Below are 21,935 nucleotides of genomic sequence, written 5' to 3'. Positions count from 1 at the left end.
CAGCACAGCCTGGCCATGTATTGCTGTAGAAGGGTGTACAAAAGAACCCAGAACCTGACCTCACAGAGTTTACAATCTCTTGATAATTGGCAGTTTAATCAGTCCCAAGTGGATCATTCTGAAAGAGGCAGACGCTGTGCCCTGGCATCCCTCAACATGTGCCCCTTCATGTGTCATCTTAGACCCTGGTGGGGGTCATGTGTAGCTCTCATCAGCCCCATGCCTGGGGGACCTAGGCCTTCCAGAACATGTGCCCCACTGTAGGCTGCAGAGTCACACTTCTTCCCTTATCCCCCTGACCTTTATTTCCAAGGGCCTCCTTGGACCTCAGGGAAATCCTTGCCCAGATCCAAGACTGGAGGGGCAGCTGGCTGTGCCCAGCAACCATGGAAACCCGGGGGAGGCCTGGCTGGGCGTGGGGGTGTGCCTGGACATGGGGTGGGTGTGGCTAGGATAGGCAGAGCATAGGGGACCAGGAATCTCAGTGCAGCCTGGACTTCAGAGTTCACTTCTTCACCAATTGCTTCTTCCTTGCTTTGCAGGTTTCTGGATGAAGTGCAGTCCCATTCAAATGTCAACAAGATGAGTGTCCAGAACCTGGCAACCGTTTTTGGACCTAACATACTACGGCCACAGATAGAGGATCCTGTGACCATCATGGAAGGTAATAGGGAGGCGGCTTGGGGTGCCAGGTGCTTCTGGGTCTGTGCTTATCTTTGTCCAGGGTTTGTCTTCAGAACCAACACAGAGCCAGGCCAAGGGGAGGGTACCTTAGGTGACTGTGCCTCCTTCTCTGGGGACTTGGCAGGAGCCTCTCCTGACCCCACCCCCTTGGAGTCCAGCTATAAAAGGAACTTCACCCTGTGACTGGTACCAGTCTTCATTGAGTGTCAGTAGAGTGGCCCCTGATTATTGGGGGTGGAGAGGGCAAGGTCAGTGTTCTTGCCCTTGAACACACAGATGTTTTTGCTTTACTTTCACGATGAAGTCATTGTCCCAGATTCCTGGGTGTCAGAGCTTTGTTAACCCCGGGGAATTTCTCCTCCCATCATAGCTAATAATAATGAATTTTTTAAAAAAGAAAAGCAACATGGAAAGACTGAGGCTGCAGGATCACTTGAGCCTAGAAGTTTGAGGCCAGCCCAGGCAACATAGTAAGATTTGGTCTAGAAAGAAAGAGCAGGGCAAAGTAGAGAAAAGGAGAGGGGCAGCATGGCTGCTGTTTTCAGTGTGCCTTGCTTTTCTGTCCTTAGCACTATATCACTTGCTTTCAGTCCCCACAAGCAGCCTGTGCTATGGCGCTTACCCTTTTTTTCTATGTGAGGAAACTGAGGCTAACAGAGGTGAGGTGAGTCAGCCAGACTTAAAGGGCACAGGTCTAGGCTGGCCTGGAAATTGCAGCCTGTGCTCACAGGCCCCTCAGAAGACTATGTGACAGAATTAGTGCTAGAGTCCTGTTCTTCACAGATAGGAAGTCCACAGCAAGCAGGTAGGTTTCTCTTGAGGTTCCAGCTGATGAGTAGAGACTGGCCAGGACCCATACTGTGGCAAACACCAGCTGGGGCCATGCCACCCTGGCTCTGGGTGAGCAGAGGACCAAGTTCCTTGCTGAGTGTGACCATCGGGGAGATGTAGTGGTATTGGGGTGAGTGGAGCTCCTTGGTTTCCCTCATCCCTAGGGTATAGCCTCTATCTTGGCCTTCTGCTCAGGCCTCTACCTTGGCCTGAGTCTCCTGCTCCAAGGAAACCCCAAGCTCCTACCTGCCTGGCTGCACAAATGCTGTAGGGTGAATAACTGCTCACCTACCTCACTGAATTCCTGCTTCACCTAGTTTTCTGACCAAAGAATTCCTGAGGTAATTCTCTTCTGGATTTTTAGTCACTTCTTGAGATGATTCATCTAAGAACTTGACCTTCCGTATCTCCTGGCAGACCTCTGCAGGGTGGTCTCCTTTGGGTTGTGGGTAACAGGAGCACACTAGGCATGCTAGATAGTCATGGTCCTTCCTGAAAGTCTACCTTTGACACCAGCCTCACACCACAGGAGCTGTGTCACCAGAATTGGGGGAGACTGTGTCATAGGGCACTTGGTCTAAAGAAAGGAGATTGTTGTGTGCCCGTAGGATTGTGTGGAAAGTGCTATGCATGCCAACACACTGTAAGACAGCTCCATTCCCTGTGCCAGGGCCTTCTGCCCCCAGAGGATGGACACTCAGGCACAGCCGGCATCTGCAGCATAGGAGGGAGACACAGGACAACTGACAGGGCTCTGATGTACCAGGTTCAGGTTTTGCAACCTGTGAGCTGTTCCTGCCTCAGCCCTGATGGGAATCATCCCTGCTTCCTCCCTGTTCCAATCCAGGGAAGGGGATTCTTGGGTACAATTCTTCTGTTCATACCTGGATCCAGAGGAAATGGGATGGTCCTTTACTCCAGACTCAGGTGAAACTTCCTGGGAATACAGGTACCTGTGTCCAGGCTGCAGCAAAGCAACCCCTGATCATTTTAGAGATGCTGGGCTGGGGCTACTCACAGCAAAGCTTTTCTCCTTTCTCTCTCTGGCAGGTACTTCTCTAGTCCAGCACCTGATGACTGTCCTCATCCGCAAACACAACCAGCTCTTCACCATGCCTGCCCCAGAAGGACCTGCATCCCCTTGTGGGGTCCCACAGTGCACAGTAGAGTGGGGCTCTGAGGAGGTCCCCCGGGACAGCCAGGAGGAGCCTGGTGGCCCCAGTCTGCCCACACACAGGACCTCATCTTTGGACGGGCCAGCTGCAGCAATGCTTTCTAGAACCTCCCCGCCAAGCCTAGGCAGCCAGCGTGGTCCTGCAACCACCAGCCCTGGGAAGAGAGTACAGACTTTGCCCAACTGGAAATCTTCCTTCCGGCAGCCAGGGTCCCGGTCAGGGAGCCCAAAGGGGGGCAGCTCATCCCTAGAGGTGCCCATCATCTCCTCTGGTGGGAACTGGCTCATGAACGGGCTGTCTTCTCTGCGAGGTCACCGCCGGGCCTCATCAGGAGACCGGCTCAAGAATTCAGGTTCCACACAGAGACTTTCCACCTATGACAATGTGCCCCCACCCAGCCTCTTTCCCAGCACTGTCAGCGTCACCAGCACAGTGTCCTCCCGGGAAGCCTCCATCAGCAGCTGCACGGCCTGCCGGGCTAGTGACTCCTCCACCTGCAGCTCCCTGCACACCGAGTGGGCTCTTGAGCCTTCCCCGCTCCCCAGCAGCAGCGAGGACCACAGGTCCCTGGACCTGGGCCACAGTCTGGATGAGGCCGGTGTAGGTGGTGGCAGCAGCGGTGAACCCAAGGACCTAGGCAGCCCTACCCAGGACCACTCCCGCCACTGCCAGGCTCTCCAGGGCCTGGTGGCTGAGCTCAGAGCAGAGTTGAGCCATCAGAGGACTGAGTATGAGACAAGTCTGAAAAGGTAAAGGGTTCCAGCTGCACCAGGCCATAGCCTCTGACTTTGTGGCTGCTAACTCTGGAAGAGGGTACTGAGTGGCAGGGCTGGGAGCAGTGAGCTTCCTGCCTTTTCAGGAGGATGCCCTGCCTTGGCTGGGTTAGATTTTATATCTTGGAAAACTCCAGAGCTGACAGGCCTGGCATGTGGTCAGTGTTCCATCAAAGCCCATGACAGTGTAGGTGAGAATGTCAGCCCTGGCCAACCAGAGCAGGCGTTCGTGTGCAGTTGTCAATCAGGGAAGAGGCAGGCCTCCCCAGGGGCAGGTCCCAGGGTTTCCACTGGCACTGTGTCCTATGGCCCATATGCAGCGCAGGCCAGCCTGGTGGGGAGGGAGAACTTCAGGGACTGGAGTTTGATTGCTATGCTGAGCCACGCCCACCCATCCAACCTAGTCACAGAGCTCCTGTGCCGTCCCCTGTGACTTGCAAGCTCACTCACAAATGGGTCCAAGCTCATCCTCCCAGCCACCAAGAGAGGAGGGTGTTTCCCCTTTACATAAGTCCCAGGAAGCCGAGTTCTCCACCTGAGGTCAATGCAGATCTCACTGACAGCCAGCGCACAGGGTTCATCAGCCTCTCAGGCTCTTAGCTGCTCAGCCCAGGTCCCATACCCCTGCAGGCCTCCAGTGGCATCTGAGGGCTCCATTTTCCATTAGCCTGGGACTTCATCAGGGACCTGGGAGGGCAGCAGCTGGCCCTTTTGCTCTGCTGGCCGCCATCTTCTGGGCTGCAGAGTGCCAGGTGTATGCAGACACCTGTCCATAGCAGGAAGAGATGGGAAAGGACATTGGAGGGGGAGGTCATGGGACATGGTGCCTGAGCCAGGACTTGAAGGGCCAATAAGGAACTGAGCAGAGTAGAAAGGGGACAGGAGTAAAAACCCAGGGTGTAAAACAGGAAAACCATGCAGGTAAGCCCTGGTTCTGAGGGAACCAAGGGCACACCCTCCAGGATACAGTGGAAGCTAAGGACTGCTGAAGGTGAACTGACAGGTGAAACTTGGGTGTGTGGGAAGGATGACCAGAGGCAAGACTGTCCACAGTGGCCCAGAGGTCAGAACCAGCCTCTCCCTGTCTGCTTGTAGAGCCACCTGCACAGTGTGAGTTGGTTTCTGGTGGCAAATGCAATGTTGTTTGTGGTGGGTTCTGGCTCAGACTGCCTGGGTTCAAGTCCTAACTCCACTTGGTGTTGGCAGATGTTGGCTAAGTTTGTCCTGAGGATGAAGCACCTCACTTGGGTGGGCTAGCTCAGCACAGTGCTGCAGGTCCCCGGAGCTCAGGAAATTCTGCTGCTCATGTTCACTGCGGCTCTGTGACTGGAGGAAGATGAGGTTCCAAGAGGAATAGGGACCTCAGCAGAGGCCCCTGTGGTATCCTCATTGGCAGAGTGGCCCAGGATGTTGTCCTGGTCAGAGGGAGAATCTACAGTGAGGAGGGTCTCCGAGCACACGAAGGAGGGGTTGGTTAGCACTTTGTGCCATCCCGCAGACCTTTGAGGAATGTACCCCCTCGTGGAGTGGTTGTGAAGTCATCTGGCCTGATGTGGTGGGGAGGGCATGTGCTGAGACCTACTTTACATCCTGCCTCTCAGAACTTGGGGCCCTTCTGCATATCCAATGGAGGGCTTCCTTCAAGCATTCCTTGAAGAGACTCTGTTGTCTGTGAAGTACCAGGTGCCAGGCTAGATGCTGGGGACACAGCTATGACCCCAACTAACCAAAACCCCTGCCCTCTCTCTCTTCTGGTGAGGGGATAAGGACAGAAAAATCATGCATAACATTTTCATCAATATTTGTTGTGTTAGAAGGTGCACAATAAAACAGCGTGGAGGGAAGGCGGACACTGGGGAGAAGACTGAAAGGCTGGGCAGGGCCTCAGGCATGGGCGGAGGGGATAGCGTGAGGGCCCTTTAGCCTGGATGAAGCTCTGGTCTTGTCCAGTGTAGATGAGAATGAATGAGAAGTGATGGAGGGTCTAGAACACTTTGTTCCCATTGACAGGTATACCTAGCCACCACCCTGCAGAGGAGAGGTCATCAGAGGACCAGGGCAGAACAGAGACCAGTTAAGAGGCCAGGAGGGTCTAGGCTCCTCAGATGGGTGGCAGAAGCCAAAGGGGCCAGCAATTGAGGAAAACAGCCAGATTCTCAGCAGATTTTGAAAGCAGAGCCAGTGAGTTTTACTGGTTGATAAGTTGTGGGAGTGAGAAAAAGAACCAAATTTGGGAGGACTTGACAGTTTTGGTGGAGCAGCTGGGGGAAGGTGCTCCCTAGAGGATTGCTGAGCTGGGAGTGGTTTGGAAAATAGGGTTAGAAGCTTAGTTTTGGACCCAAAAAGCTGGATATGTTCAATGAATAGACTGAGCCTCATGTGTAGAAGGCTTAGGGTTAAGAGATGGACAGGGTCATTCAAGTAGGGCATAGAGAGAAAGAGTGGAGGCCCCTGACCCTGGGACCTCAGGGAATGAGGAGAAGCAGCAAAGAAGAGGCCTGGGGACTGAGGAGAAGCAAGTGGGGTCTGCTTTCTGCCAGCATGCCCTTGCTCTGGGGAAGAGTCGTTTTCCTTTTTCCAAATTTATGATTAGTGATTCAGATGGAGGCCTAGGCCCTGTCTTGGAGGGTGGGGAACTAATATTTATTTCACATCTGCCATCTTCCAGTGCCGTGCTGGGCACACATTGTCCTCCCTGTCACTGGTGACAGCAGTGTCTTAGGAAGAGGTCACCTCTGTATTTCAGAGGAAGATGCTGGAGCTCTGTGCACTCTGTCTCACCCATCACCATGGAGCTGATATGCCCCAAGCCCCAGTGTGTGAGTCCCAGGAGCTGGACTCAGATGTCCCTTTGGGTGGATAAGAGCTGGTCATCTGGTCAAAAAAGATGGAGGTGCCAGCTTGTGCAGAATGTGGTATAAACCTTGGAGGATCTGTGTCTGCATCAAAGAGCACTGCTAGGACCTATGGGGAGGACCACCAAGGAAGCAGCACCAAGAGGAACACTGGAGCTGGGACATGAAGGGTGTGCAGGAATTTCCTGAAAGTCTCAATGGCTAGAGTGCTAGGTGGTGTGGGAGCAGCAGGAAGGAGAGAGACGGGGGGGGGGGACAAAGGCCAAGGGACAGTTGGAGCTCTCCCCGACCTCCTTACAGAGACAAGAGCTGCTCTCAGCCAGGGAAGGTAATCCTTCAGTGGGACAGGTGATGGGGCTGGATGGGTCTTTCTGTTTTAGTGAGGACTCACGGTGGCCTCCAGCCCCCAGTGCTAACTGGCAGAGTGCCAGGTCTTGTGAAGTCCTTCGCCTCAAGTACCCTGCCTGACTTGGCCAGGGCTGCCCCTGCCTACGTGGTGCTGTTTGGCAAAACCCAGTGAGCCAGAGTCTGATAACTCTCTTCTTGATTTTTCAAGCATGGAAGCAAACAGTGCTGACCTGAGGAAACAGATGTCACGGTTAGAAGAAGAGCTGGACCAAGAGAAGAAGAAGTACACCATGCTGGAAATCAAGCTGAGGAACTCTGAGCGGGCACGGGAGGATGCAGAGAGGAGGAACCAGCTGCTGCAGAAGGAGATGGAAGAGTTTTTTTCTACTCTGGGAAGCTTGACTGTTGGAGTCAAAGGTTCCAGAGCCCCAAAGTGAAAGAACGGAAGAGTCCACTTGACACCATTGCTCCACTCTTCCCTCAGCAGGGCTGGCCACAGGCCACATGAGGAGCCAAAAGCCTGGAGCTCAGACCAGGCTGTCGGCAGCGCCTGGAACCAGCTGGAGAGAAAGACCCTGACACCCCCATGGGGACTGTCAGGACCCCAAACACCCCAGGTGGGATCTGTATGCTGCTTGTATTACGCGGGTCCTGATGGGTGTCAGAGGGGATGGTGCCTGCCATCAGAGCAGCATTTAGCCCTTCACCCAGGAAAAGTCCTCCATGGCTACCCAAACAGATGGCACTCAGGAGCGGGCAGCCACCAGGAACACTTCACATTCTTTATTAAATTTGCTCTGAAAGCATGATGTCTTACCTGATTGTTTCTTTATGTCCGTGCCACAGGGAGTTGACAGAGTTCTCCTAGCAGGATTGGGAGCCCTCTGAGGAGCACCCTACATTGTTGTCAGGGAAACTGGATTTCTGCAAATCTGTTTCAGCTGTCATCCAGTGCTCAAGGCTAGCCGGCTTTTCTCCATCCCTGCCTCTCTTGGCCTCTGCAGCTGGTTTCTGCCTGGTGAGGTCTCTGAGCCTCCCATTTTAACCTGCTTTTCTTTGCAGGCCCCCAGCTCTGTTCCAGGGCTGGAGAACAGGAGTGGTGTACCCCAGGTGGGCAAGGTGCAGGGTGGCATGGCATGTCTGCCCCACCTCACACAGGGCAGCCATCTTCCCCCCAGAATCCTGGCAAGTGAGTGCTGACCCTGTGCCTTCTGTGCCCAGGAACCCTCCCCCAGTTTATTCTCAGATATCAAGCCTTCATCCCTCAACGAAGTCCTTTCTTCCCACCCCTAAGTAGCCAGGCCAGGAGAGGACAGGCCTCAAGCGGCATTGTCTGCCACCATGGTTGCTCAGAGTGCATCTGCTCCTGCAGTGTCCTCACGTGTTGCTTCTTTACTCCCAAACAGTAAACTGCTGTGGTTTTGGGGGAGTGTGGTTAGTCACCAAAGGGCCCCAGTTTCTGACCACTGGAGAACTCATTCACACCCAAACACCCATCTACCTGCAGATAGACATAGTCCATGACAATGCCTGGCCAGTTAGAATGAGCCACATGACAAATGTCAGGATCACAGTGCTCCCAGGAAGCACTGGTTGCCCGCTGTGAAGTGAAAGCTTATAGGACTGAGACCAGCTGGGCAACTCCTTCAGTGGTGAGGTGGGCCTGCTGACTGTTCCCCGAAACTGACTCAAGGCCTCAAAAACAGGACACTTGCCAAAGCAGCATCAGTGGTCCAGGTTAGGGCATTGCTGGGCACTCTGGAGGGGGCAGTGGGAACATTCGAAGTTTTGGGGCACTGCTGCAGTCAACCACATTCCAGGGGACTAATGCTTCCCCAAATATGAAATACTGCCCTCCCTTTCTATTTAAGAGAGAAAACTGGGGCAACTTTGATTCCCCACAACTCAATAAGATAGGAATTGGCCCCTTTCATCCTATTCAGAGAGAAAACTGAGGCTTGGAGAAGGTAGGTAGGAACGCAGTGTGTTTTTAAGAATCTATCGAGTTCTCTCACCATGATCCGGGAATTTTGCTTTAACTTGGAGAGAAAAATACCCTAATAAATAGCTTAATGAAGCTGTCGAAGTTGTGGAAGAGACGAAAGCCTCCTGTGGGTTTCACATGATGAAAGGGACTATCTGGTCTGTCACTAAACCCAGAAAAGGCTCAGCCTCCTGCCAAGTCCCTTATAGAGGTGGGCGGCTCACAAGCCGTGTCTGCCACCTACTGGCCTAACTAGGATCTGCATGCGCAACTTTCACATAAAAATTAATTGGCACCATTCAGTTTTGCCTGCCAATCTCTGTCTACGGGCACTCTCCATTCTGTTTAGAAAATAACTGATTTCTGAGTGTAAAGTACACTGAGTTTCTGAGGCTGACCTGAGGTGAGAGCTCTGGCCTGAGACCTCCCTTCTGCTCTCCCCAATTGGGTTACATTTATCCAACCTGTTCTTAAACCTATGGGTTCCACCACCAGTACCACCAGTAATGACATAATTTAATATTAAGTAAACCAACAAGTTGTGAACAAAAATAGGGAATAAATTTTCTGGAAATCTAACAATGTTTTAGGAAGACTCAGCAAAGATAAGTTGCTAGAAAAACCTTAAGAGTCTGCTCACTGATTGCTTCAAAGTTATATTAAAATTTGTGTTTGACTTTTTTTTTTTTTTTTTTTTTTTTTTTGCACCAAGGATTGAATCCAGGGGTGCTTAACTGCTGAGCCACATCCCCAGCCCTTTTTTATATTTTATTAGAGATTGGGTATCCGAGTTGCTTAAGGCCTGTCTAGGTTGCTGATGCTGAGTTTGAACTCACCATCCTCCTGCTTTCAGTCTCCAGAGTCGCTGGGATTACATGTGTGCACCATGTAATTACATGTGTGCACCCCTGGCTGTGTTTGACTTTAAAGAAAAAAAAAAACCTGGAAATTGTAGACGTCTTATGGGGAAAATATACAATTAATATACAATTAAAAATCTGATTAATGAATGAACTTAAAGTTAGAATACAATTTTAATGATGTAAACAGGAAGCAGGATCCCTTGTTTTAACCAATTTCTGAAGGATGAGGAACTAAGAATAAATTCTTAAACTAACAATAAATTACCAAGTCTCTTGCAGGCATATCTCATTTGCATTGGTAGTGGACTTGGCAGGAGGCTGAGCCTTTTCTGGGTTTAGTGACAGACCAGATAGTCCCTTTCATCATGTTTTAAGAATAAATTCTAAAACTAACAATATTCATTCCATATAGTAGAGGGGAAAAAGAATTTTGGAATAGAATCCAGGTATTTCCCTTGCCCAGAGATGATAATGAATGGAGTCAGTAACTATAGCAACATGCTTCATGGACTCTCCCCATCTTTGACTTTAGGGACCCAGACTCTGCAGAATCCTCCCAATATATTAAGTAGTTCTGTTGAAGCGACAGGGACATGCCTCCTATGACCTCCCAGGTGAGCAGACATGACGTTGTCTCTATGCCTCTTCTGCTGCCTCATTTTCTTATATCCACTAAGGAACACTACTTGTGCCAATATCACAGCCTTTCCTACCAGGCACATTGCTACTCTTTGCCCTTCCCGCCAAGCCCTGTGATAGCTGAGCCCATGAGGTCTGTGTTGTGGTCTGTGGTAAAGTCAGGAGGTAAAGCCACGGAAAGCTTTTTGTCTGACAGCAAAGAGCCTGGGCTTGTCCTCTTATAGCTGTGAGACTGTGGTCTCAGTTCCCTCATGTCTAAACATCTTACAGAGAGACTGCCATGCCAGCAGTTCCAAGTCTTTTGCAGGCATATCTCATTTGCATTGGTAGTGGCATTGGTGACATTATTCTCTGGGCTTTATAACTGAGAACATGGAATCACAGAGAAGTTAAAGACCTGGTCCCCACCCAAGCACAAGGCAGCAGAGGTGTTCAAACCCAGACAGGCTGATATCAGGGCCTGCATTCTTACCATTAATCCATGTCAAAAAGATGCTGACTTGATAGAGTATTAAATGTGCTTCAATGGAAGCTGCGCATATGGGGCCAAAAGCGAGCTCTAACAGAAACCCCTACATCAGAAAGAGGTCAAGGTTCAGGGAAAGTGCCCTGATAGATGTTGACACCTGAACCCGGGTTTGTAATAAAAAATGGGAATCACTTAGGCAAAGGAGTAATGGAAAGTGTTTGTGTGCACACCGTGGGTGAGAATGGGGAAATAGAGGGCTAGAGAAGGAGGCAGGGATCTGGTCATAGGGGGCGAGATCCCCTGCTTCTTAGCTTCATGCTTTAGGACAGGATTTCCTCCCCACATACCATGTCTATTAGACAACCACAAGGTTCTTCCTGTGTGCAGGTAGAGGAAACAAGACCATGAGGTTATGGCTTCTACAGAATTTATATTCTAGTGGAAAAAGACCATAAGGAAATAAACAAAACATAAATAAGATACATATGGATTGTAATATGTGCTCTGGAACAAGATGACCCAGGATGCCTATTTTACACAGGAAGTCCTCTCTAAAGTTACATGTGAACTGAGATCTCAAGGATGGGCCCAGCCATGCAAAAGTGCTGCCATCAGAAGAGGAGCTATAGTAGTGTGGGTGCTGGTGCAAGAAGAGCTTAGGATGGATCTTGGAAGGCCCCCAAATGTCCATGTGCCAAAGATTTGGTCCCCAGCTTGGTGCTATTGGGAGGTGGTGGAGTCTTTAAGAGGTAGAGCTTTGTTCAAGGGAATTATTATATCACTGGGGATGTGCCCTTGAAGGGAACTGTAGGACCCAGACCTATCCTTTTCCTTTCTTTCCTGGCCATAGGCTGCCTTACCACAGGCTCCAACCAACAGGGTCAAAATAGATCATGGACTGAAGCCTCCAGAATAATAAGCCCAAATCAACCTTTTTAAAATTAATTATCTCAGGTATTTTGTTACAATAAGACAAAACTGACCAATACAGATGGAAAGAGGTAAATGTGGGTAGAACAAAGCAGGGACCATACTGCATGGGTCCATTACACATGTAAGAGTTAATTTTTATTCTAAGGGAGATAGGGAAACACCCAAGAGCTTTAAATTAACTTATATGAATTGGCTTGCATTTAAACAAGACTACTCTGGCCATTGAATGGAGACAAAAGTAGATGCAGGGACACTACACAGAGAGCTCAGAAACTGGAAAGGAGTGAGACAGAATGAAGGAGAGGAAGGTAAGAAGTGCACAGGCAGATCTTTCAAAAAGTCCCAGTAGAAATGGAGCAGAGAAAAAAGGGATGGGGGCAAAGGAGTGTTTTAAAGGTGTGAACTATTAGAGCACGTTTGTATGCTGATAAAATGACCCAGTACAAGAGACAAAATTAATGATGAAGAGAGATACTACCCTAAAGAGGGAAGTCAGCAAAAGGCAAGAGAATGAAGAGGTTGGTCTTTAGGAGAAGACAGGGAGATAGGTGTACAAAGATGCATGTTAGTCTTTGAAATCCTGAAAAAGTTTGAATGTGCTTACCTTAAGTAGCATTCCCCCTAACATACTTGAACAGGAAACCCTTTATTCACATTAACTTGTTGGGCAGTGGAGTACAACAGTTACAAAGTGAAGATCCTGGGTCCAGTATGTCCAATACTGGAGGATGAGTGCTGGTGCTCCAGGACAGATCAGTCTCCACCATGTCATTTGGGTCCACATCTTAAAACAACCCAGGAGTTCCATCTGAGAGTCAGGTTTGAGGGATCACAGCCCCACCCTTCCAATCTCCTTAATCATAAGTCAGAATTCCACCCCTCCCCCCCCCACACACACACAGGACACACACACACACACATCCCACCCACAGCTGGCAGAGCTGCCAGGCCTGGTCACCATCAGGACACTGGCAGCTGGCAGGAGTAGTCGTGTTTTCTGTAATCACTTCCTTTTCCTTTCTCTCAACGGGCTTTTGGTGTCTGTCCATCCACAGCATTAAAATGAAACAAGGGGCAGTGTCTGGGTCACATAGGGCTTGGGCCATAACATGCAAGTTCTTTGGCTCTTCTGCACTTTGAGGTGGGTGAGTTTCAAAATGTCTCTTCTTTCCAGCACATCAAATCAAGGGGAAAATTAGTATTTAGTTCATATCCAACTCTTCTGGGTATATTTACCTAAAGACATAACTGCCATTTAGAGACAAGACAGAGTGTCGGCAGTTAGAGTTATGAACTCTGTGGATGGTGGTTGAGTTATGGCAATGTCAGTCACCATTTACCAAGCACACACCATATTTTGTTCTATACATGTAGCACTGAATTTTCATAGCAACCCTGTGAACTTACATTGTAGGTTTCTTCATTTACAAGTGAGGAAACAGCTACAGAGAGCTTAAGACACTTGCTGTGATTAGCAGGCAGGATTCTGCTTTGGGTATGTGGCTTCAGCTCATACTACTACAGTAATTTCAGCGTTGCATACAGCATTCTTGTACCCACATTTTGAGGGCCATGAATATTGCATTTTCAGAGGATAGAAATGGTGTAGAGGACAGGTCCTGGTCTTTGGTTTACCCAGTCCAACATACTGAATCGCTATCTCTGGGCGTTGTTATCTGTGAATGAGGCTCTTCCATCCAAGGCATTCTGGGGTGAGGCCTCAGCAGCAGATAAGCACAGGTTACCATCATGTAACTGAAGAGATGTGTGACATGTTGCCACTTTGTCATCTGTAAGTGGGGAGGAGGGAGTGAATGAATAAAGCGAGCAAACATGTATGCAATGGTTATGTGAAAGAAAAAGTGATGGGAGGGTTTTATCATAGAAGGAATGATTAGATCTGGGTCCTAGGCAGTGAGTCTAACATGGGCAAATGTGGGCATGAACAGAAGCATGTTCACAAGGATGTGGAGGATGTACCCTAGAGGAGGGTCAGCTGGAATGGACAGGGTGTGTGACAGAAATGACACATGAAAAAGAGCCAAAGTAAAATGCTTGACTATTCTCTCAACAAATATCCAATACCAATTTTTAGGTACTTCTCTCATATGAGGAATTTTCCTTACCAACAACATGAAGTTTGGGACTACTGGGGATAGAGATGACTGGAGCAGGGGTGCAGGTTACAACATACAGCAGCTCCCAGATGTGAGACCACACAAATACTTTCCTTTCTCTTCAGCATTTCTCCATTTAACCATTCCTATTCCTTTCCAAGGTGAAAACCAGCAATTACATTGGCTTTACGCTGATTTTTGTTAAAGCTGTCTGTCAAAGTCTGTCAGTAGTTATCTCCACCCTCTTTTGACAGACGGAGAAGCAGAGCCCAGTTCAGTCCAGCTGAAATTTATCCAAGATAACCTCAACCCTCTCTATTCAGGCTCACCAGTACTCATAGGATCCAGTAGACTCCAACCTACAATCTCTTCTTGTCAAGGCTCATTTGCCTTTGGTTTCTCCCTCTCATTTAGTTTGACCACTCTTTTGACCCTTCTCTCAAGACAGTCATAACTTCCTTCACATTTCCTGCCCAGGTCCTCCCGCTCCCCCCACCAAGGATTGAACCCAGGGGCACTTAACTAACACTGAACCACATCTCTTTTTTTTTTTTTTTTAATTAGAGATGGTCTTGCTAATTGCTGAGGCTGGTTTTGAATGCATGATCCTCCTGCCTCCAGCCTCTTGAGCCAGGCGCCCAGTTGTCCAGGTAACTCCAAAAGTCTTGTATGTGTTAGACCTAATAGACACCTCCCTTCTTTCTTCTCTGTCTACAAAGTGATACTTACAAAAATGGTGCTAGGGCTGGATAAGCAGATGACAAACCTCAGAAGAAAAGAGACTACAAGACTGGAGGTTCACATTAAGGAAGCAAAACATTTCTTCCCTTCCCTTTATGAATTGATGCCAGGTGTTCTGCTATAGTTCCTTCAAACAGGGATGCACAAATTGTACAATACTGTGGCCATGTTTTCCCTGTAGACCTCTTGTATGCTGCCCAACCATTTCGGCTCAAAACTTCCTCCAGTTCCAAAAAAACTAATTTTGGTATTGTCACATAGGTAATGACAATGATTTGAGTTCTCACTGCTTCCTCAACCGGGTATATTTGGCTTCTAGTAACCAAGCTCCAACCTCTAGCCTAACCAGACTTGCTCCCACTGTTACTATCCTAAAACAAGGGTCTGATGCCACCACTCCTCTTCCTCACATTCTGGAATGGGTTCTGTCTAGAAAACAAAAAGCAATTCCTAATATTTTCAGTTCTGACCCTTGGCTTGCTTCAATTCTGAACCTCAACTTTTCAGTCTTATTTCTCATTATTTCTTCATATACTCATGCCCAGGCCAAGTTGTCCCTCGATCCTTGTCCATGAGCTTTTAAACCTCCTTGCCTTCTCCTTAGTCTGGAATACCATTCCTTTCCAAGCCCTTCTCCTTTCCTCTCATTACCCTCCTGCTCTTGTCCCTTTAGCACAGTACTGTTCCTCCACAGCACTATCGCTATCAGCACTAACCCACTGTCCGTTTTTGTCTCTCCTCACTGCTAGCTTCCAGTACATTGTTATAGATGCTTTCATTAATTGGTAAAATTAAGTGAAATGCCTGTTACACAAAACCTAACCTTTAAAAAGTCAAGTTGAGTGATATCTTCAGATATATGAAAAAATATTCAACATCTCTAGTAATAAGAGAAATGCAAATCAAAACTACCCGAAGATTCCATCTCACCCCAATTAGAACAGCGATTGTCAAGAACACAAGCAACAATAGGTGTTGGCGAGGATGTGAGAAAAAGGAACACTCATACATTGCTGGTGGGGTTGCAAATTAGTGCAGCCACTCTGGAAAGCAGTGTGGAGATTCCTTAGAGAACTTGGAATGGAACCACCATTTGACCCAGCTATCCCACTCCTTGGCCTATACCCAAATGACTTAAAATCAGCATACTACAGTGATGCAGCCACATCAGTGTTCATAGATGCTCAATTCACAATAGCCAGATTGCGGAACCAACCTAGATGCCCCTCAATTGATGAATGGATAAAGAAACTGGTATATATGTACAATGGAATATTACTCAGCCATAAAGAATAATAAAATTATGGCATTTGCAGGCAAATGGATGAAACTGGAGAATATCATGCCAAGTGAGATAAGCCAATCTCAAAAAACCAAAGGCGAATGATCTTGCTGAAAAGAGAATGATGATACATAATGGGGGGGGTGGGAGGAAGGTAAGAATGGAAGAAGGAGGGACTGTATAGAGGGAAAAGAGGGGTGGGAGGGGTGGGGGGAGGAAAAAATAACAATGAATTAAACACCATTACCCTATGTAAATGTATGATTACACAAATGGTATGCCTCTACATGTACAAACAGAGAAACAAGATGTACTCCATTTATTTCCAATCTAAAAAAAAAAAGCCAAGTTGAAGTATTTTTTTAAATGAAGTTCGAAGAGATACTGGTATGCAACCGGCAACAACTAAAAAAAACTTTTTTGAAACCACAAAATCAGTACAAATCAATCTTCATTACATAAATTAATGGACGCTTTTAGGAACAGTACTTTTAAAAAATGTAGCATCCACATTGACAAGTATGAATTACTGTTTTATGACTGGGTAGAAATCTTTAAAACCACTCGAAAACAAATTAAAACACACTCTTATGTCTGCCTTTACCACTCAGCTGTCACCAGAGGCCTCTGGAATGACTGTGATAACAATGTGTCAAGGCTGCCACCACATGGCTGATCAGGTGTGACTGGTCAACTCTCTCAGGAAAGGGACATAAAGATACAGGTGAGGGGAGGAACAGTGTGGATGCAAGGGCTTTCTGAAGCCAGAGCCCAGCAAGGTGTAAAAATGTCATCACACAGAGGCGAGGCTGGCACGCAGTGAGATATCCTGCATATCCTCGTACAGCCCACCCAATGGAGGCAATGAGGAAATGCACATGGAACATGCTCCAAGCTGAAATCTGTTTTGAAATACACCTGTTTTAAATATTTTTGCCAAGTGGCCATGATGGCTGCCCTCTTGAATAGTTACAAAGAACTAGGTTGAGGACAGGGAAGCAAAGTGTCTTTCTTTAAATAAAATTTCTCCAGTGATTTCAAACACCCCAGAAAAACAAATATAGATGAAGCAGAAAAACAGGGTGATAATTTACTCCATATAATGTGTGTAAAATCCAAGTCTAAGAGACCTGCCCTGGTAATATCCCTTTTATTCCAAGTCACAGGAATTCCTAAAATCTTCAAGAAAAACTTACCAGAGATTTGTTTTCAATGAAAAAACTCTTAAGTTCACAATTTTCATACCACTTTTTTGTTTTTTATTTAAAATATTATAACCAATTGACATACTAGATAACAATGTTTACATTCCAGTGGTGCATGTTTAATGACTAGGGCATGAATGATTAAAACCACAATAATGATCTCAGCATTCCCTACAAAGTGCCCCATTTTGTTTTGTCTAGAGAGGAGAGGAGAGGGAACGGAACATGGGGGTGGCAGTGAAGAAGGAAATGACATGTACAGGGAGAAAAGAAAATGTCAGTAATTGTACTTAGGTTTCCAGGTTCAAAAACCTGTTGAACAGGATAAACTGTAATGAGAAAATAGATGTCACAGTCCAGGTAGACAGCTACTTCAGTTTAACTTCATCATTCAGCTAAAAGATTAACAGCTTCTCAAAAATATACCAAATATTGGGCCTACAAAAGTAATTTATTTCTTCGTAAAATTTACTAAGATTTACTCCTTTTGTAAAATGTAAAGAATGGACTGATATCACGAGCAGGTTTCTACTTACAAAAACAGACAGTAATAATGTCAACAAGCACATCTAACACAATTTTCAAGATATACAGTGAAAGATTTTACACGTGAGTGTCTCTTACTGATGCAAGGTATATATTTTACATACTTACTGGTATTTTTTCAACATTGGCTATAAAGTATTCAAAGCACATTTATAATTCACACTCAGTAAAGGTCTAACAGGGCAACAGCTTACTTGGGAAAGCATAGAAAATTAGTGTGAGGTAGTTCAATAAAAATCTAGTTTAATTTTAAGTCATTGTGAGAATAGAACATTGTGCAAAACTAATCCACAGGTAATATTTCTCAGAAGTTTCAGTAATGAAGAGAATCTAAACCAGAAATGGCCAGAAAGTGTTACTCTTACTAGACTCTCTTTAAGAGCACTTCACTAAGAGCAGTTACTTTGAAATTGACTAGGACTTTTTTGTTTTCCAATCTTACCCCAAACTATACATTTCTGCTTCAATGCCCTTTACCTCTTCATCTTTCTTGCTATTTTATTAAGGACAAGTTAGTTTCCTGTGAGTCAGGAAAATCCTAAGAGAGATCAGTAGAAACACGATGCACACTAAAATGCAACAGGCTATGGAGAGGCAACATTTAAGAGGGCTGCTAACGACAGAGGTGGTGCTTGGTTTTCTACTTTACTGGTAAGAGAGGTTTACTGGGGTCACAGGGTGTCATGCATCCACTCTACAGCTAATGTGTGACTAATGAACAACACTCACAAACTACAACAGTATTCTTGAAAATATACTATGTTTTTAACCTCAAAATGTTGTGCAGGCTAGTGCCTAGGCAACACTGAATAGTTAAATCTTCATACATGTAGCAGATACTGGCCAATAGTACTTGTAACCCAGGAAACAGCCTTCACTTGCCTACTACTGATTTCACTACCAGACACTGATGTCCTCTTCACCTTCATCCTTTTGGACAACATAGCAAGATTAGCCCAGAACAGAATAACAAAAAAGCTTAAAGGAAAGTCTGCTGCTTTGTACACAATCAAGCTTCTCTGTATTGTTAAGGGGGCTGCATGGCAGCTTTCTCATTTGAGAGGCTGGTCTTTCCTAGAAAGTCTGGTGTAAGCACACTGTGCCTTTACCCACTTGGAAGAGTGCACACCAGGAGCAACCAGCAGCTGAAGGTGCATGACATGAAAATTGTTCAGCAAATAGTATGAAAGAGCTTAGATGCTCTATTTGTATATATTATAATTTAGCAATCTCAATGACATGATCAGGTTATAAATGATTAATATACATTAGAGGGTAAGAGAACTGTAACCAGGAAGACATGAATAAAGCATCAGTGTCTCTTTCTTAACCTATAAAGTTGAATCACAATCTTGGTTAAAATAATATTCTGACAATAATGGGTATATTAAGTGTATAAAGCTGAAAAATTAAAAAATTATAAGTGGCTTAACACAAGTACTGCTTGACAGATATTAGTTGTAATTTTTCAAAAACAAATGTTTAAGACACTTTAAGACTCTAAAATAAAAAGTACCAGTACATATTTAGCTTTATAAGTTTAAGCAAAAAGGGGAAACTGTATTTAAATAATATATTTTTAAGACGTAGGGTACTCAAGATTTAACAAACAGACCTTGGTTTTAGGATATAACTGGTTAGCAGTTTGGTTTACATTAAGTAATGTTAAATTTATTTTTCTTTGAGTTCAACTGAAATGTGTTGGTTGGCAAGTGGGAGCTGGCATTTACAACAAATGATATAGGCAGAACACCTGGTTTTCCTTGCTTAACCAACATCTGTATCAATAGAGATGGCTTATCAGCAATGAAATATAAAATACGGGAACCTTTTGAAGGCATGTCAGCTGTTAAAGTGCAATAGTGATATACTCTACCCTAGAGAAAAAAAAGTTAACTATAAAACTAATATGAACTGAAAACACACTTGTGCTCAAATTTCTAAAATTGTGAATCCAATTCGGCATTTATACAATTCAAGAGGGGTTACAGTCTCAAAATACTAATTTTCCTAATAAAATCAATGCACCATGTTGTATGAATAGAAAAGTGACCATTACAAAGGTTGGGAGGCAAGAAATCATGACTTCAAATCATCAAAAACAAGCTTGCTATTTCAAAGTATATAAAAAGGCTAATGTATTTTAATCTTATATATTGCACATTAACAATGACCTAAAATGTCTAACTCAAAAGGAATCCTGCACTAAATATATGAATAAAATGCCAAGCGAACTTTCAGACATTTGCTGAGCTGCACCTATTCCTGCTCCTGTTGGTCATGAATCCCGATGGGCTTTCTGCCCAGAACCTTGCCATTTATGTAAGTAAGCATTTCTCAGTTCATTACACGAAATCCCTCTTGTTCCAGACATAAGGTGCCTGGGGCCATTACAGACAATGTATTTCAGAAATAATGAGACTTCAATGACACTTTACTTAGGAAAAATTCAGTTATAGAGAAATAATTCTGCAGATATAAAATGTAAACAGTTAACACACACCTGTCAGGAGCAGCACCATTCTTACACTACTCAACGTCCACATTGCGTGTTATATTGGAAATCAGGTATAAAAAAATGAAAGACTCGGACTAAATAACCACCATTTATGCCTGCTCTGCTCGATGTGAAGAAACAGTCCTTAGAAAATGATATCCTATATATGGCTGTGTGCTACTATTTTCAGATGAACGGTATATTGCTCATTTGATACGTCACCTACACAAATCTAAGTAGGCTTTGAAACCTCCTGACAGTTAATATAAATGATTATGCTACAGGCAGAATCAAATGGCCAGAAACACCATGAGAACTGGTGCTCAACTGACTGACCCTCTAACAGTTTTGAAACCAGAAAGGTCTAAGGGACAAGGCTGCAGGAAATAGGAAGACCAGACTTCAGACCACTGCTAGGACCTACAGCCTAGGACTAACTCAGTGTGTACAAAAACAGGCTCATAGCTAGTAGAAGTGAACCATCTGTTTATTTGCACTGAAATGTATTATTCATGAAGTATCCTCTTGATTTTATGTGATCATAGCTTTGAGCATGCCAAAAATTTGCAGAATACACCATATTCCTTGACTTTTTGTTGAGCGGGTGGGGAGAGAAGGTGGTGATACACTCCTGGCACTTTAAAGACACGCTCTCAGTTATTCTGCCATTTAGATGATGGGGCTTTTGCCAAAATTCAGGTAGGATTGCCTACCCATTGTTGTAGCTAAATTAGGATTGGCTAGTAGCAAACAATGGAGGTCTCTTGCCACGTTCATCATTTACAGTAGTTATTCCTGAATATAACTGGCTACAGGTGATTTTCCCTCACTCCTCTGGAGTTATTTCATTGATAAGCATATAACCCCGAAGAATAGCATCATGAACAAAACATCTGAAATAAATTCTAATAAAAAAACTATAAAAATCTTAAATAATTCATGATATAGGCAAGTCACCACATAATAGTTGCTTTGATAAACAAAATCTTACAAATTCAGTAAAAAAAAAAAATCAGCAGCATAAGATAAAGCAAATATGCAAAAAATTTAAACCATGATAAAATAATTAGGTTTACATTATACAGTTAATTACAGCAAAAAATACAATACAGTTTTGTGGCTGTTTTAAAACACAACTTAGATTTTAAATTACATCACTTGAAATTAAAAAAAATAAACTACTTTACTACAAAATGAATTCTACAATTTTTGAAAAATCACTCAAAAATAAGACCACTGAATTGTTTTCAAAGTAGTTCTATCAATGACTAACCGACTCCCCATCCCTCCCACCCCCCCAAGGCCCAAGTAGTCATCTACAACAGCCCAGAGGTCCAGCTGATGCTTCTAGACTGCTGTCTGTATCTGAGGCCAAAGTCGGATCTGTTGACATTGAAGACACATCATTGACAGACGACGATGACGATGGATGCTGAGAGCCATTGATCACTGCTGCACCTGTGCTATGAGAAACAAAACAGCAAATCAGTTGCAGACAGAGTTGCAGACTGAGCTACTTGCATTGTACTACCTCCAGGGGTTGATAAAAATTTTTCTCTTGGGTTTAGAGGGCTCAATAAAGACAACTGCAAATGATACTGAACATAACACTAACTTACAAACTATGAGGTGAGGATTCCAAAACCATTTAGAAACCTGGAGTTCTGTCCTTTTCAGTTTAAGACAAGAACTTAAGAGACCAGGTCATATTTAGAAATAGTATTCTGAAGCAAGATCCATGAATGAGGGATTCAGGACATGTGTGAATAATACTGAAAATACATGTAGAACTCTCCTTATTATACTTTGTTGGAGAGGAGATCTCAAAGAACTGAGTGACTAAAGTTAAAAACCACTTAAAAAACTATTAATGATATCTTCTCAGTAAAAAGACACAGTTCAAATGATACTTCTGATACATTTTATGGTAAAGCAAAAGCCAACACAAAGAATAAAATCATTTTAATTGGGAGGGACCTTAGTTCAACTGGTC

At 45.3% G+C, this 21,935-nt stretch overlaps 2 protein-coding genes across 12 annotated transcripts in view; one reads left to right on the top strand and one right to left on the bottom strand.

The window, feature by feature from the left end:
- Arhgap22 (Rho GTPase activating protein 22) overlaps positions 1–7,466 on the top strand; it is a 185,132-nt gene extending 177,666 nt beyond the window's left edge. For all 7 annotated transcript variants that reach the window (XM_047554513.1, XM_047554510.1, XM_047554511.1 and 4 more), the window contains 3 exons: positions 543–664; positions 2,566–3,439; positions 6,875–7,466. In XM_047554513.1, coding sequence (XP_047410469.1) covers positions 543–664; positions 2,566–3,439; positions 6,875–7,103 — 1,225 coding nt within the window. In that variant the 3' untranslated portion in view covers positions 7,104–7,466. The remainder of the gene's footprint in view (positions 1–542; positions 665–2,565; positions 3,440–6,874) is intronic.
- Positions 7,467–21,243: 13,777 nt separating this feature from the next.
- Positions 21,244–21,935, bottom strand: part of Mapk8 (mitogen-activated protein kinase 8) — a 121,315-nt gene continuing 120,623 nt past the window's right edge. For 4 of the 5 annotated variants that reach the window (XM_047552744.1, XM_047552745.1, XM_047552743.1 and 1 more), the window contains one exon: positions 21,244–21,400. In XM_047552744.1, the coding sequence (XP_047408700.1) occupies positions 21,255–21,400 (146 nt within the window). In that variant the 3' untranslated portion in view covers positions 21,244–21,254. Of the gene's footprint in view, positions 21,406–21,935 lie in introns of all 5 variants that reach the window. The other variant, XM_047552747.1, reaches the window with a different exon arrangement.

The sequence above is a fragment of the Sciurus carolinensis genome, chromosome 5, assembly GCF_902686445.1.
Source record: "Sciurus carolinensis chromosome 5, mSciCar1.2, whole genome shotgun sequence".
Lineage (NCBI taxonomy): Eukaryota > Metazoa > Chordata > Mammalia > Rodentia > Sciuridae > Sciurus > Sciurus carolinensis.
Note: the sequence above shows the minus strand (reverse complement) of the source record. Positions and strands in the feature narration are given on the sequence as shown.